This window comes from Budorcas taxicolor, chromosome X (assembly GCF_023091745.1).
Source record: "Budorcas taxicolor isolate Tak-1 chromosome X, Takin1.1, whole genome shotgun sequence".
Lineage (NCBI taxonomy): Eukaryota > Metazoa > Chordata > Mammalia > Artiodactyla > Bovidae > Budorcas > Budorcas taxicolor.
Window position 1 is genome coordinate 112948590 of NC_068935.1, and position 17657 is coordinate 112966246.

A 17657-nucleotide genomic window follows, 5' to 3' on the forward strand; every position below is an offset into this window, starting at 1 on the left:
CAGCAAACAGTGTGAGCCAAGCCATCTGTCTGATCTGTGAGCTTTTTGGTCTGTGACATCTTGTATGTCCTCCCTGGTAATGCAGTTGAAGTAGACACAAGCATCAAGGCGATTTGTCACCATGATATTAAGTACTAATGGAAGGTAAAAGAAGTTGAGTGCTTTGGTCAACAAAGGGACAAGTAACTGACAGAGACACTCATAGATCCAGCCTTAAGCTGAGCTCTTTTGACTTCTAGGCAGTAAGAAAACAGATGACCCAGCAATCCAAATTTCATCTCTTAAATACCATCAGAGGCTCAGAGATACGGGGGCCAATCAACCTAAGGGACAGGAACCATCCTTTTCTGTGGCAGAGGATCCATCCCAGGTTTCTGACCCTTGCATGGTCCATGGTGCTTGAGACAGAGACTCTAAGAACAACAGAAACCTAAGTACTAGTGGGGCCCAGTGGGGAACTGAAATCAATGAAGAGATGCCTTTGGGTACTCAAGTTACCTTGCTTGAATGGCATGTCATGTGGTAAATTGAAGAATGTAATTACTTTAAGGTGGCCACTGTAACTCAACTCTATATGAACATTCCCATGGGACAGAGCCCAATGTGGCCAGATGGTTAATATTTTTATGAGAAGCCAGAAATACAAAATTTGATGAGAACTCTTCCAGTTAAAAACTCACAAGTTTGCCAAGATCGTAGTTCCCAAATACCACTTATCCAATAAAAGGAAGTAGGACTCCTTGGAGAAGTGGCTGATTCTAGGACTGGGGAAGAGAAAATACATCCTGAGCTTGGAGCATCTTGTAGTACCATAAAGGAAGTGCTACGCGCATGCACACGCAATGGGAGATGTCAAAAGGGTCACAAGAGTCAACTGAAAGAGTTCCCAGTAGTCAAATCTGGAACAGTTTGAGCAACTAAATAAATAGCATTATTGGTTTGTAACCCAAAGTAGTAAGTAAACATCGATGAGTCCATACTGATATAAATAGATGACTGAATAAATGAATAAATGGCAAAGAAGGTACAAATTCTCCTTTCAGAAGAATTACTCCCCACCCAGGATGTGGTACTGAATTCCTCCCCACCTCTTCAGGGTAACGAGCTTCTAAAGAATAAAGAATGGAAAGGGAAAAGTAGTCTACTAACTTTGCAGAGGAGAAAGCAGGCAGAGCCCACCTCAACCAAGTGATCGAAACCAATATCACCAGTAATGTCACATGGATAGCATGTACCCCCAGTATGATGTGTGAGAAGAGCATGTCATCTCTGTGGTCTTCTTCCCCGCCAACCCATAAGCCAGTCTAATCAGGAGAAAACTTCAGACAAACCCAAACTGATAAATGTTCTATAAAACACTTGACCAATACTCTTGAAACTCTCAAGACCATCAAAAACAAGGAAGGACTGGGACAGAGGAGGCCAAGGAGCCATGACATAAATACAATGTGGCATCCTTGATTTTTGGAACCAAAACAGAAAGTGGACTTCAGTGGAAATACACTATGGAGTTTAGTTCATTTTAAAATCTTTGTTTAATCAGTCAATTAATTGGGCTGTACCAGGCACACAGGATCTTCACTGCAGTATGTGGGATCTTTAGTTGTGGCATGCAAACTCTTAGCTGAGGCATGTGGGATCTAGTTCCCTGACCAGGGATCAAACCCGAGCTCCCCACATTGGGAGTATGGAGTCTTAGCCACTGGACCAGCAGGGAAGTCTCATAATGTGCTAGATTTAATGTCTTATTTTTAACAAATGCACCATGTTATGTAAGAGGTTAACAGAGGAACCTGGATGGGGGATATACAGAAACTGTACTATCTTTGCAACATTTATGTAAATCTAAGCGTATTCCGAAATTGAAAAATTATTTTTAAAAAATCGTTAGTTCAAATAAAACACATGTACCAATAAATCTGGCTTGAGGCTTTCTGGTGGATCCTCTGATTTTGATGGAAAGTAAATGTTCCTATGATGGTACTCCCCTGAATCAGAAACCACAGGAAGCCACCACCCCTTAACTCAAAGATCAACCCTCCTTTCATGGCACTCAGATTTATTACCTTTTCCTTCTTCCTAGCAAAGGTCTTGATCTTCTTCTACTCCTATATATATTATATATCTGTATATCTGTATCTATCTGTTCTTTCTTCTGCCTGGTATGTTGATGTAAGTAGTTGGAACTCCAATAGCCATATTGGAAAATACAGCTTAAGAACAGAAGCCCTGTACAATGGAACAGCAAAATAATATATTTTATCAAACATGTCAGTTTTAAGGCACAGCATGATTTTATGTACTGCAAAGGAAAAAAGGAAATGCTACCAATTTAATTAAGACACAACCTTTTTTTACCCATTGGATTTTTCTTTGATTTTTCAATTAGTAAATGATCTCTTTTACACTCATTTAGATATAGATTTTTGGTCATTACATTACTCTTGTGCATACACATAAAAAGGAAACTGCACTAAATAAATTGTTGATCGTACTGCTGAATCTTCTTCAAATTCAAATGTCAGCTCTTCGAAGACATCTGCACTTCCATGCTTGTTGCAGTGTTGTTCACAACAGCCAAGGCATAGAAACAACCTGAATGCCCATTGACAGATGCATGGATAAAGAAGATGTAGTAGGTGAGCAACGGAAAAAGAAGGGAACCATGCCATTTGTCACAAGGATGGATCATGAAGGTATTGTGCTAAGTGAAATAAGTCAGACAGAAAAGACAAATTCTGTGAGATCTCTGTCCTCCACTATCTTGTAGAGTTTGCTCAAATTCATGTCCATCAAGTTGGTGAGGCCATCCAACCATCTCATCCTCTGCCTCCCACTTCTCCTTTTGCCTTCAGTCTTTCCCAGCATCAGGATTTTTTCCAGTGAGTTGGCTGTTCACATCAGGTGGCTAAAGTATTGGAGCCTCAGCATCAACATCAGCCCTTCCAATGAATGTTTGGAGTTGATTTCCTTAAGGATTGACTGGTTTAATTTCCTTTGCAGCCTAAGGGACCCCCAAGAGTCTTCTCCAGCACCACAATTCCCTGTGTTGTTCCCCGGGTTGTTCAGTATATCCTTATTGCTTATCTGTTTTATACATAATAGTTTGTATTTCTTAATCCCCTACCCCTATCTTGCCCCTCCGTGTTTCCTTCTCCCCACTGGTAACCACTGGTTTGTTCTCTGTATCTGTGAGTCTGTTTGTTTTGTTAAATACATTTGTTTTCTTTTTAAAGATACCACATATAAGTGATAACATATAGTATTTGTCTCTGTCTTATTTTTGTCTCTAAGCATAGTGTTCTCCATCTATGTTGTTACACTTACAAAATTTCATTCTTTTTATGGCTGGGTAATATCCATGTATATATATGTGTGTGTATGTATATATCTCACATCTTTATCCATTCATCTGTTGATGGGCATCTGGGATGCTTCCATATCTTGGCTATTGTAAATAATACTGCTATGAACATTGGGGTGCACATATCTTTTCAAATTAGTGTTTTTGTTTTCTGAATATGTACCCAGGAGTGGAATTCCTGGATCATATGGTAATTCTGTTTTTAGCTTTTTGAGGAACCTCCGTACTGCTTTCCATAGTGACGGTATCAGTTTACATTCCTGCCAATCCTGTACGAGGGTTCCCTTTTCTCCACATCCTTGCCAACACTTTTTATTTGTAGTGTGTGTGTGCTAAGTCACTTCAGTTGTGTCCCACTCTTTGCGACCATATGGACTGTAGCCTACCAGGCTCCTCTATCTGTGGGATTCTCCAGGCAAGAAGGAGTGGGTTGCCATGCCCTGCTCTAGGGGATCTTTCTGACTGAGGGATCAAACTTGCATCTCTTACGTCTCCTGCATTCATAGGTAGGTTCTTTATCACTGCCACCACCTGGGAAGCCCTGTTATTTATAGGCTTTGTCACAATAGCCATTTTGACAATAGACATTCTGACATGTGTGACATGATATCTCATTGTGGTTTTGATTTGCATTTCTCTAATAATTAGTGATGTTGAGCATGTTTTCATGTGCCTATTAGCCATCTGTATGTCTTCTTTGGAAAAATGTCTATTCAGGTCTTGAACCTATTTTTAATCAGGTTTTAGGGGTTTTTTTTTGTATTGAGTTGCATGAGCTGTTTATGTTTTGGATATTAACCTCTTATTGGTCACATAATTTGCAAATATTTTCTCCTATTCAGTAGATTGTCTTTTTATTATTTTTATTTTTTAAAATTTAAAAATTTATTTTTAAAATTTTCAGTTGCACTGAATCTTTGTTGCTATGTGTGGGCTTTCTCTAGTTGTGGCGACTTCTCTTGTTGTAGAGCACAGGCTCTCGGTGCTTGGACTCAGAAGCTGTGGCACATGGGCTTAGTTGCCCCATGGCATATGAAATCTTCCCTAATGAAGAATTGAACCCACGTCCACTGAATTGGCAGGCGGATTCTTCCCCACTGTACCACCAGGGAAGTCCCACTAGGTTGTATTTTTGTTTTATTGATGGTTTCAAGTAAATCTTAAATATTCTCACCACCCCCTCCCCAAAAAGGTAATTATGTGAGGTAAAGGATGTGTTAACCAACTTCATTTTGGTCATCATTCCACAATACATAAGTGTATCATCATCACATTGTACTCCTTAAACTTACACAATATTATATGTCAGTTATATCTCAACTGAGCTATAAAAGATAAATGATTTGAATAACAAATTCCAATTCTTCTAAATCACTTTTGCGATCTTAATAATATTAGTATCTCTTAATAATATTAGTATCTCTTAATATCATCCTCTGCACCATGAAAAGTGTTGTTGATGGATAATTTCTTAAGAGTACTCTTCTAATGTCTCTAGAAGTTGGTTCCTAGCCAGTAAGACCACTCTGTCGAGTCTTTAAAAAATATATATTTATTCTGGCTGCACCAAGTCCTAGTTGCAGCACGTGGCATCTAGTTCCCTGTTCAGGGATTGAACCTGCACCCCATGTATTGGGAGCATGTAGTCCTAGCCACTGGACCACCAGGGAAGTCCCTCTGTTGAGTCTTGATGGGCTCGTTTAGGCAATGACAGCTATGACCAACAGCAATTGTAAGATTTATCCCAGTTTTAAAAATGTGAGAAAGTGAAAAAAAAAATGTCTTGAAATGAGTGAAATGAGATGGAAAGAGTGCCCTCAGTAGTCTGAACTGTTTTCCTCCATACTTCTTTTAATACAGGGAGAAACTCCACCCCCACCACCAAATTTAAAAGCCATTGCTTTTCTCTTTTAATGTTCATAGGAGCAAAATTTATTGTCTTTTTCAAAAGTTTAGCCATTCTGCAAGGTCTGTAGTGTTATCAAGATTTGGTTTTATTTGAATCTCTCTCTCTCTTTTTTAATATTTTTGCAACCCTGTGAGTGCTGAATATTCAAGGCCTCAGTCCTGGTTCTGGCCCTGAGTGACCACAGTCATGTCACTTGTCTGGACTCAGTTCCACCATCTGTAAAGGAGGGAAGAGTCACACACCTCTTCCAGCTCGGATTGTCTCCCTTCTGTGTGTGTACAGCAAGTAAAAAGGTGTGGATCAACTGGGTCCTAGGAGACCTGCTTGAATGTGAAGAGAATACAGTTGACCCTTGTACAGTATATGGCCACTGCCTTTCCAATCTCTGTTGTTCATAACCAAACCCAATCCATACTGGTAGACAATTATTATGTTAGCCAGTACTACTTTACTCACTCATTGTGACTTCTTCCACTCTTACATCCTTCATGACTAAATGAATCAAGGCATACATTTCTTTACTTTTTAGGTGTCTTAACACTTTGCTAATCACCCTCATTTCACCCTTCACTTCAGTTTTCCTGAAGCCAATTCTCCATTTATAACCCTCTGAGGCTGAACTCAGGTCTTCAAAAAAAATAGTAATAAAAATTTTTATTTTTAAATCTCAGCACAGTATCACTTCCAGTATTAGTGGTAATGCCTTCCTCTACTGAATACTTGATTAGATATATCTCTTGAGCTTGTGAAAAGAAACTGGAATTGCTGGCAAATGAAAAAAATTAAGGGAGAACTTAGAAATGTGGAACAAATTCCAAGAGTAGAGAAGATTCAGGAGATATTAATGGGTGCTTTGTACTGCTTGTCACACATCTCTGAGGGAAAAAAGACTTTTCCTTTTTCTGGAAAATGAAGTACAACTTGTCAGTGACAACCATCTATTAAGAAATTTCCTTTTGTGATAGAGTGAGGATTTTTTCCCCCAGAGGTAAATTATTCAACACAGTTAATTTGAATCCATGTTTGAGCCTGCGATGAAGTTATCAATTTTATTACCACTTCCCTCAATCTGTCCTGATACTATCATTGCCTGAGACTCTGGTACCCATAGCAACAGCCACTATTTCAGACATCACTTCCCCAAGCAGCAGAGCATGGCCTGTGAGTGACAAGCATCCAGCTGTACATCTCAGGGTGGTAGTTTCCAGGGCTGGAAGACCAAATCACAGCAGAGTTCCATGTCCTGAAAATCAGGTTATCAAGGAACTGGGAAGGCTGCAAGTAGGCAGGAGGGTGACACACCCACCAGAAGTCTGCTCACACCTTTTGAGAGATATGCATTGGAAGAGGCTGGGTAAATAAGGAGACTTAAAGAGATGGACACAGTCAAGACATCGTCAGGTACATACAGTGGTGCAGACTTCATTCATCTGAACGCTCCTCACTTCTTTCCATCCCTACCCCACATAATCACAGGGCTGTTTGTGGACCCCAAAACTGAACTAGGAAAAGGGGGATTTAGAACATTTACATTCATCTTGCAGAAGAACACAGAAATGATTAAGCTGCCGCTGTCTTTAAATATTCCCTGCCAAGTAGTGGCTTGTAATAGGCAGTGGAGTGTAACAATCACAAGTCTCGTTGAGTCTGGCCGGTGAGGAAATCCTTGTTTTCCAGGTCAAATAAGAGGATGCAGGTCGAAGTATACTTCTCTGCATCATCCCAGGGAGCCCCTCTGAAGCATGGAAAAGGGAAAGATGGGATAACACTGTTGGGAGGGGGGGGAGGCCCAGCACCCAAGACTAGGGTCAGCTTTAGAATCCCAGTGAAGAGGCCATAACAGCCAGTGGTTCGGTAGATAAATTACAGTACCCCATGCAGAGCAAAAACACAGAGTTTCTCTGTCCAGAGGAGCTGAATTTGCAGATATAACATGTGTGTTTTGCCGCCACCTCCCCAACAAACACCTTTCATGCCCAAAGGGAAACCACTCGGGAAGAGATACAGTCTCTGGACATTTCCACTCCCAAGGTCTTTCCAGGTGTTCAGAGCCAACTCAGGTAGCAGTGCTTCTGCCTGTGGGGAGCAGCAAGAGAGCCTGAACTGAGGGATTTGGGTCTATGGATGTTGACTGCCTTCCAGTGAGGTGCCCTGCTACCTCTGACACATTTGGTGGCTGCTTTTGAAGACGTCTTCCCTCTGAGAAGGATATTGGCTGTGTGGCAGCCATCCCTGCCCTAGGCTAGAAGGCACCCCTGTAATTAGAGATGAGACTGCAGTGATCAGGGCTGTCTTCACGAGGGGATTTCCCTCCCTTTCCAGCCTTCTTATCTGGCTGGATTCCCAGTCTGCCCACCCACTATTCTTAACCCATTGATATACCTGTGAGGTAACAGGAAAAAAAAAAAAAAAGCATGGCATTAGAAGATCTATGTTCATGTCCACATTCAATAACTTATTATCTGTGTGGCCTCCCTTTTTCTCACTAATAATGCGTATCCTTCCTCTTTCTTTTCTTTAAATGTATTTATTTGGCTGTGCTAGGTCTTAGTTGTGGCACACAGGATCTTCCATCTTCATTTTGACACTTGGGATCTTTAGTTGTGGCCTGTGGGATCTAGTTCCCTGACCAGGGATTGTACCCAGGTGCCCTGAATTGGGAGCATGGAGTCTTAGCCACTGGACCACCAGGGACATCCCTGTCCTTCTTATTTCTTGAGGTTCTTATAAAAATAAAATATAAGAATATACATAAGAGGACTTGGACCTGCAGAGTGCCATTATTATTATTTTTGTTGATCAGCCCCTTGACTATAGGGAAGATAGCTGGAGGCTTATTACTCATTATCATTGTCACTCAGGGTGAGCTTGTTAATGACAGTCTGTGCCATGCTGCCTTTCACGACCCCAGCTTGCTACCAAGAATCAACAAACATTAAGATGTGTGCATCTTACTGAACTGAAATACATCACATAATGCTGAAGAATTTTTTTTTTTTTTTTGTCCACACCGCTTGTGGGAATTCCCTGACCAGAGATGGAACCCATACCACCTGCCTCAAGTTCCAATCCCTTTCTTTTAATCCCTGCCCATTCCCTCCATTTCTTCCCCAGAGGCAACTGCTGTGATGAATTCTGGACCATATTCTATCTTTACCATACATAAGCACCTACAAACACCACCCACCAACCCCTAGAGCCCCAGACCACCCACCTTACCTCACCCTCCCCACATATACATTGTTTATAAGGGGAAGACTGATTTTGTATTTTCCAAGGGCCCATGTAAGACCTCCCTCCCTCCCTCTGTGGAGATCCTGAACTGTAAATGGATGGGGCATGGTTGGGTGGAGAGTCTGCTGGATACCTGTTTAAAACTTAAAAAATTAGAGATCCGCACACATGAATAAAAGACCTTTATATTTGCATCAACTAGTAACTTTATTTGAAGAAGTAATAACTGCAGTGGAAGAACTGCTAGGGGATTTTTTCTCCAAGAGCAATACTGCAGTCTGCGTGGCAGACAGGGTGACCTTTGGGGGGTCACCCGTGACTCAGGGGAAAGTCCAGTCCAGGATCAGTCCTCCTTGTCACTGTTGCCCAGGGTAAACTTATCAAAGGTGTACTCTGCCAGACCGCCTTCTGGGAACCTCATCTCGAGCACGCTGGTGAGATGGTCCCCTAGCTCTTTGACGAACTTGAGATGCTGGTCCAAGTGGCGCGTCTCCAGGAAGTGGCACAGGTGGGCGTTGCTGCTCTCGGTGGCTAGGTGGTGCAGATCGAACAGGCTCTGGCTGACGCTCTTCTCCAGGTGCAGGGTGTTCTGCATGGCTTGGAGGCTGCTCTCCCGCTCTCGGGTCTCGGGCATCCTGATGTTGAGGAAGGAGACACGGCTGCTGTGCTGGTTCAGCAGGAACATCAGGCTCTTGGCCCTCTTGCTGCGCTCGTGGGAGCACAGCAGGAACTGGGTGATGTGCTTCAAGGCCACCTGGTGGTGGTGGTGCAGGGAGCAGGCCCTGGCCAGGCACTGGAAGGACTTGTGGAGCTCTAGGGCGGCGTGGCCGTTTACCGCGGCCTCGCACTCGCCCTGGTAGTGGTGGCACACCTTCAGGGCTGCTGCGGGCATCAGGGCGGGGGCCATCATCACCATCCAGAAGCCATCGCGGATAGGAAAAATCCGGGCCAGGCAGCAGGAGGGAGGGCAGCAGTGGAGGCGGAGATCTCAGCCGCCTCTTCGGAGCCTTCCAACGGTAAGCCATGATGGCAGCCACAGGAGTGCTCGCAGCTGGGCCGCAAGCGGCTGGGCACTGGCTCTGGGACGGACCGGAAGTGGCAGTTGCTATGGGGGTACCGGTTGTGAGGAGATTCCGTTACAGGAAGTAGATAATGGGACTGGCAGGTGGAGGGGGTGGGGCACCACGTTCTAAATTCCATAGGAGCTTGGGTGAGGCAGAAAACGCAGGGCAAGTGTGCCTCTGTCTTGAGACCATTAAAAAAAATAATAACCCTATTGAGACATAATTCATATACTCTAAATTTGATCTTTGGAAAGTGAACATTTACTGTTTTTTGGTGTGTGTGTGTATTCATGAAGTTGTGCAACCATTACCACATCTCAAGAATATTTTCATCACTCCAAAATGAAATTCCCTACCCACTAGCAGTCACTCCCCATCTCACCTCCCCCCACATCTGGCCACCACTAAACCTTCTATCTCTATAGGTTTGCTTCTTCTGGACTTTTCAAAGAAATGCAGTCGCACAGTACGTAGCCTTCTGTATCTGCCTTCTTTTACTTAGCATAATGTTTTAAATCTTTTAGCCTTTTTATTGCTAAATAGTATTCCATTGTATGAATATACCACATTTTATGTATTCTTTCATCAGTGGATGGGCATTTGAGTTGTTTCCGTTTTGTGGTTATTACAAATAGTGTTGCTATGAACGTTTGTATACAGGTTTTTGTGTAGATTTATGTTTTTGACTTGGAAATATATGTAGGAGTGGAATTGCTAACTTATATGGTAGCTCTATGTTTAATATTTTGAGGAACTCCCAAAATGTTTTCCAAAGTGGTTACACCATTCTTATATTCCTACCAGCAGTATGTTAAGTTTCTAATGCTGTTACTGTCTGCTTCAAAGTTTTAATCATCTTAATGGATATTCAGTGGTATCACATTGTGGTTTTGATTTGTATTTCCCTAATGACTAACAATGTTTAGCACCTTTGTATATATTTATTGGCCTTGTGCATATGTCCTTTGGATAAATGTGGAGAAATGTCTACTCAGATCCCTTGCCCATTGAAAATTAGAGTTGTTTGTCGTTTTATGGTTGAGTTGTAAGAGTTCTGCATATGTTCTAGATATAAGTTCCTTATCAGATATAATTCACAAATATTTTCTCCATTCATTGGGTTGTCTTTTCATTTTCTTTTGGTGTCATATCAAGAAACTACTGCCTAATTCAATGTCACAAAGATTTACACCTAGGTTTTCTTCTAAAAATTTTATAGTTTTAGTTTTTAGATTCAGGTATATTTAGGTCTCTGATCCATTTTGAATTAATTTTTGTATATGATGTGAGATAAGGAATCTAGCTTCATTCTATCGTATGTGAGTATTCATTTATCCCAGAATCATTTATTGAGAAGACTATTCTTTCCCTGTTGGATGGTCTTTGCATACTTGTTGAAGATTAACTGGCCGGAAATATATGGGTTTATTTCTGGGCTCCTAGTTCTATTCTGTAATAGTGCGACACTGTCTTGATCACTGTAGCTTTGTAATAAGTTTTGAAATAGGAATGTATGAGTCATCCAACTTCATTCATTTTTTTCAAGATTGTTTTGGCTGTTCTGGGTGCCTTGTAATTCCATATGGATTTTACAATAAGCTTGCCAATTTTTTCTCCAAAAAGCCAGCTGAGATATTGATAGGAATGGCATTGAATCTGTAGATATGGGGGGGTATTGATATCATAACAATATTGTCTTCTGATCCATAAATGTGGGTTATCTTTCCATTTATTTAGGCCTGAGACCTTTAAAAATAATAATTATGGTTTAGACGAGGGCCAAAATTTGAATTTCTATACCAGCTTCCAGGTAATACCAGACCACACCCTTAATAACAATGTCTAAAAGGAATGAAGTAGCCATGCTTTGTTGTCTTAGTCCCTTCAGGATGCTGTAACAAAGTACAAGAGACTGGGTGGCTTATAAACAACAGAAATTCATTTCTCCCAGTTCTGAAGGCTGGAAGTCCCAGGTTAGAGTGGCAGCCTGGTTGAGTTCTGGTGAGAGAACTCTCTTCTTCGTTGCAGGTGGCTGTCTTCTTGCTGTGGCCTCAGATGGCTGAAGGGTCGAGAGAGCTCTCCAAAGTCTTTTATAAGGGCACCAGTTTCATTAATGACAACCCTACTCTTGTGATATATGCACCTCCCAGAGGCCCCACGTCTAATACCATCACCCTAGGGGTTAGGGTTTCAACATCCTGATTTTGGGGTAGGAGACACAAACATCCAGTGTACAGCACTTACTGAGGTTTGGATTAAAGACACAAACATTGGTCTCCACAAGCAAAGATGTCTGTTCCCACCTCACAGACAGTGCTTCCAATAGTTATATTAGATGTGGATTCCTATTGGAAAGGGGAGAGGCCTTCCTCCTATGAGGAAAAATTGTGAGACTTTAAAATTGGCAAAGAAAAGGTTTACTGGATGTCTTTTTTGGAGTACCCTTTGTGGTTATCTCCACCTTTCATTGATTTGGAGCTATTTTATAACTCTAAATTGTAGAAAACTAATAACGCAAATTATTCTTGTCCACAGAAATGCAAATGAATTGTGTGTGGTGGAGTGCAACTTATTTTGGACTAATTTTGAATCTATTTGCATTCATCTCAATGTGCCTCTTGCCTGCCTGTATACGTATGGCTCTATGAGTTTTCCTTTGAATGATTTGTGACATCTTACTGGTTTCCTCATTAATTAATGAGTTAAACAAAACCTTTGACATCTTTTTGTTTTCTATTTAAATGAGAGCCATGATTTTATTTTTAAGAAATATTTGAACATTTCTCATTCTCATCCCTAAGTACACAGTCGAAGCTCACAGGAGTCAGCTTAGTGCATTAAGGATTTCTGTGGGCTGCTCACCAGGTAGATGATTCCAGAAAAGTCTGGGGATCCAAAGGCATAGAATTCCTGACTGGGATGTAGCATCTCTAAGGAGGAGGAGGCAGGGGGGCACTCTGGGGAAACAGGGGATCAGTGCCAATCAGGGGAGGAAAGAGGCATTTAGAGAGTAAGTCACAGAAAGGACCTCATAGGCAGGGCACTGTACAGTGAGGCTGGCTCAGTGCATGCTGAAATAGCCGTGACCAGTAAAGACCCATTAAGAACCAGAGGCAGTTAAGAACCAAGGCACTGGTGAGAGCTTCCAGGCATGGAAAGCAGCAGTCAGCAGAGATCTGAGGAGTGGATGGTTGACTGACTCAGATGGGAATCTGACAGACTGAGATGCACAGTGTGGGTAAAATGAACCCTGGAATGAGGTAGACACATGAGCCTTTGCAGCCAGGAGAAAGACTCCTGTCATCAGCACTTTTGGACTGACTCAGACCCTGGAAAGGGCTGTTAAGACTCCCAGATACTGAGACTGTGTAGTATTCAGGACTGGGCCAGGTGCTCCACCTTCCAGCAAAGGGTCTTCCAGCTGGTGATCAGAGATAGGGAAGTTCTAATGCATTCTGCTTGGCTCCACCAAAGGGCATCCTTTTAGCACAAAGATCATGAGAAAGTTGTGTGGTGGCTCCTGCTTAGTTGGGTGCTAATGAGACATGTCCGACACCCACATCCATTATAGTCTGAAGAAGAGAAAGCTCCTTCCAATCTCTCTTTCTGCACTTTTCTGACTTGGGGGAGAAAAGGGAGAATCGCAATCTTGGACAGAGGAACGTCCTCTAAATTTAAACATTCCCATTGTATATACTGATATGTGTAAATTGACAACTGATACTAGTTCATCTAGATACGAATTTTCTCTAAGGTTATGACCTTTCAGTTTTAGTCAGTGTGCTTGCTGGATATTCTCCATTTGCCTCTCCAGACTGTCTTCTATCCTTGTCCATCTTACTCTGAACCCTGGGATGGTGACTTGTATGGACCGCATCCACGGACCCCTCTGCCCTCTGGCTTCATTAGGTTCAGCCACTAGGGGTCACTGGCAGCAGATGGGAGGGCAAGAGGAGAGAGAGCTTGGGCTCTTTATTCTCTTGGCTTTGTCTCTCCAGGGCAAATAATTAACGGGGCAAATCTCATTCTCTTTTATACCCCTTGCTCCCTGAATCAAGTTGGACCATTCTCAGAATGGGCCTTCTGTGAACACTGCTCATTTCAAGAAATTTATTCCCCCAAACAAGTGTGCTTTGTCTCAAGTCTTAATGTACAACCTAAGAAATTCATGAGGATCCAGAAACCAGTATACAGCTGGCTGTTCTTTCAAGCCAGAGAATAAGTGGAGCTGATAGAAAATATAAAGTGCCTCCTCAAGGACAGTCTCAGGCAGTAAAATAATGGCTCAGATGGAGCTGCCACCTAAGACTCTGGGTCCGGTTTTCTAGCTTGTGGATTTCTCTGGCCTCTGGTGCCCTTCTTTTCTATCACCCTTTGTTTCTTGCTCATATAATTAGATGGGGACCAGGGAAGAGGAGGTAGGAGAGCCGTCTTCTACTTGTTAGTCACCATGTTAAAAAGTCTGGTTAGGGAAGATGTTGACTTAATAAGGTTTGAGAATTTTCTGTTTATTTCAGGTAACCTTTGCCTTTCCTTGCTCACCTTCTGCTGCCAGTGATTAGAGATACTGCAGAAAGTTCTGCACAGCAGTGCATGAGTGAGTCCAGTCAATGTTCCCAAGGGGGTGTAGATGCTGACTGTTGATTTATGCATGCGTGCTCAGTTGTGTCCAACTCTTTGCGACCCCATGGACTGTAGCCCTCCAGGCTCCTCCATCCATGGGATACTCCAGGCAAGAATACTGGAGTGGGTTGCCATTTCCTCCTCTAGACTGTTTAATTAGATACATTCATGGGATCGCAAAGAGTCAGACACGACTGAGCGACTGAACTGAACTGAATCTTTTGCTCCTAGGCAGGAAGGCATACCTTTGTGCTGCAGATAACCAAAAGTAGATTTTAAAAGTTTTCTTTGCTTGTTGTCTTTTCTAAAGAGAGGATGAATCATTTTTATTATGTGATATTCCATCCCTTCATAGAGAACACTGGATATAATAGAATGGGGTAAGCTATGCTGCAGTAACAAAGAAAATCTAAATTTCTGAATGGCTGAAGACAGTATTTCTTGGTCACATCGCAGTCTGAGACAGGTGAAGAGACTGTTTCATGACTCTCCAACAATAGGTAGCTTACAGATGCAGCCTAAATTTCATCCTGCAGTTCTATCATCTCAGAATTCTTTACTTCCAGAAGGGAAACAGGATGGGAACAGAATGCATGGTGACCTACCATGAGCTATTTCTTGCCTTGGACCAGCAGTTGTATACACTTCAGCCCAAACCAGCTTCATAAGAGGGTGGGAAGACGTGTGATATTTAGTGAGCAATATAATCTATGCCATGCATGCTTTATCCATTTTGATTAGTTATTTAAAAAAAAATTATTTAGAACTCTCATGGCTGACCACTCTTATTTACTTTCTTATTTATTAGACTACGCTTATAGCAAGGCTTCTTTTGAAAAAAAAAGTTATAATTGTGTGTGTGTGTATAAGCATACTAAGTAGTGCAGCTTGTGTGGTCCCGTCCTCACATGATTGCTTCTAGTAGTCCACCATGGTCATATTTCTCTCCCATCCCAGTCCTAGCTTCACATTAAGACTCAGATCCAACCCTGTCTCCTACCTAAAACCTCTTCTCTATGAAATGAACACAACCTCCTTGAAGATCTAGAGGGATTAGTGCCCACACAGTTAGCTTGGCACTCAGTCATGGACTGTCCAGTGCTAGCTTGTCTGTAATTGCCTTGAGCTATTAATAATCACCTTTTCTGTTGTGCTGCTTTGATGCAATGTTGTCCCCCACTCATAAGCTTCTGGAGAGTGAACTCCACAGTGCACAACAAGATAGAATAGCACATAAGAGGAGCTCAAAGACAATGGACTGATTTAATCTGATATAATTGGATTGATAAGGTCAGCAAACATATAACAAGCATCTAAGTGCCATGTTTTAGGATCTATTCTAAGAGCAGTGGGGAAAGAGATGATGAAAACACAGTGTTTATCCTCAAGAGGCATTTAGAATGTCCACGATACACTGAATACACACCAGCAGGGTGTGGTAGCTAGTCTGCAAAGATGGCCTTACAGTTCCTCCCCTCCCTGTTTGAGCATGCTCCTCCTCATTTAAAGAGTTGGCACTTATTTTTCTCACCCAGGGACTGAGTTGACCAATGTGGTGGAAGTGGCATTCTGGGATTTCCAAGAGGATGGGCAGATTTTTTTTCTTCCTTTCATTTGGAGGTTTCTGCTTTTGGGGCACTTCTTTTCCTCTGCATTTAGCCACCATGCTGTGAGAAGATCAAGCCACATGAAAAGTGAAGTTGAAAGTGAAGTTGCTCAGTCGTGTCTATCTCTTTGCAACCCCATGGACTGTAGCCTACTAGGCTCCTCCGTCCATGGGATTTTCCCAGCAAGGTTACTGGAATGGGTTGCCATTTCCTTCTCTGGGGGATCTTCCCAACCCAGGGATCAAACCCAGGTTTCCTGCATTGCAGGCAGACGCTTTACCATCTGAGCCACTAGGGAAGCCCCAAACCACATGAAGGAGGGCAAAAGAGGCTGAGTTCCCAGACAACAGTCAACATGAATGCAAGCTATATGAGTGAGCCATTTGGGTATTTTTTCTTTTATTTTACATTGGAATATAGTTGATTTACACTGTTGTGTTAGTTTCAGGTCATGTGAGTGAGCCATTTTAGATATTCCAGATGATTGCAGCCCAGCTGACATCACAAAGAGCAGAATAAACACTGAGCTGAACCAGTTCATGCACAGAATTAGGACCAATAAGAAAATGATGGTTGTTTGAATCCATTGTGTTTTGCAAGGGGAAGAGGTTGATGTGCAGCAGAAGATAACTGAAACACAGGGTTGGAAAGTTTATCTGAGACAGTAGGTCGACAGAGGAAGGAAAAGAATGAAGGAAGCTGAGGAATGCCCTCAGAAAGGTGACAGTGGAGCTGATGAATAGAAATTCCCCACGCAGAACCTGAAGGGATGGGCTTTCTAGTCAGGGACCCCACAGGAGGAAAAGCATGGAGGTGGGAAAGTATGTGACATGGACAGACAAGTCCTAGCAGTTTGTGATGGATGATGTGGGAATGCAAGTGGGCAGTTACAGGTATTGTGAGAAAAATCTGAAAATCCAGGAGCCTGGCTCTGGGATGTATTCTCTACCCACTGGGACACTTGGGACTTTTCAAAACAAAGGACTGTCAGAATCAGATTTTTGTCTTAGACAGGTTTCTATGGTGTGGGTAAGAGGGAGACTGGGGTCAGGAGTTGGGGGGAGGCATGAGATTGTAGAGAAAGAGAACAAACAGCCCAGGAGACTTTTGGGTGGAGAGGGGCACTGGCAAGGGAGACAGAGAGGAAAGAGAGGGGCTGCAGATGTCATTGAGATGGAACAACACTAGAAATTGAGGATGGTTGTGGGTCATGAGGGAATGAGAGGAATCTGGGACTCCCAGATTTCAGGCTTTGATTCTCAAGCCTAGCCATGCAGGGCAAGCGGTGAGGGAAGAAAGTGATGACCTGCGTTTTAATTGAGCCCTGTGAGTTCTGGGACATCAAGAGAAGAGGCCCTCAGACAGAGAAGGAGAAATGCAATACGAAAGGGAAAGTTGCTCAGTAGTGTCCGAGTCTTTGCAACCCCATGGACTGTAGAGTCCATGGAATTCTCCAGGCCAGAATACTGGAGTGGGTACCTCTTCCCTTCTCTGGGGCACCTTGTATGACATCCCTTATATGCAAAATCTGAAAGAAGTGGTACAAGTGAACTTTGACTCACAGACTTATAGACCAAACTTATGATTGCTGGGGAGAAGGACAGAGAAAAGAATAGTTAGGGAGTTTGGGATGGACATGTACACACTGCTATATTTAAAATGAATAACCAACAAGGACCTACTGTCTAGCATAGGAAACTCTGCTCATAACTCTGTTATGTGTCAGCCTGGATGGGAGAGGGGTTCGGGGGAGAATGGATACATGTAAATGTCCGGCTGAGTCCCTTCACTGTCCACCTGAAACTACAATATTGTTAACCAGCCATACTCCAATACAAAATAAAAATTTAAAAAAA

General features: G+C 42.5%; 1 protein-coding gene across 1 annotated transcript; it reads right to left on the minus strand.

The window, feature by feature from the left end:
- Nucleotides 1-8850: 8850 nt before the first annotated feature.
- Nucleotides 8851-9414, minus strand: LOC128069617 (ferritin heavy chain-like). Its single transcript, XM_052662742.1, has one exon. The coding sequence runs from the start codon at nucleotides 9412-9414 to the stop codon at nucleotides 8851-8853; it is 564 nt and encodes a 187-aa protein (XP_052518702.1).
- Nucleotides 9415-17657: the final 8243 nt, after the last annotated feature.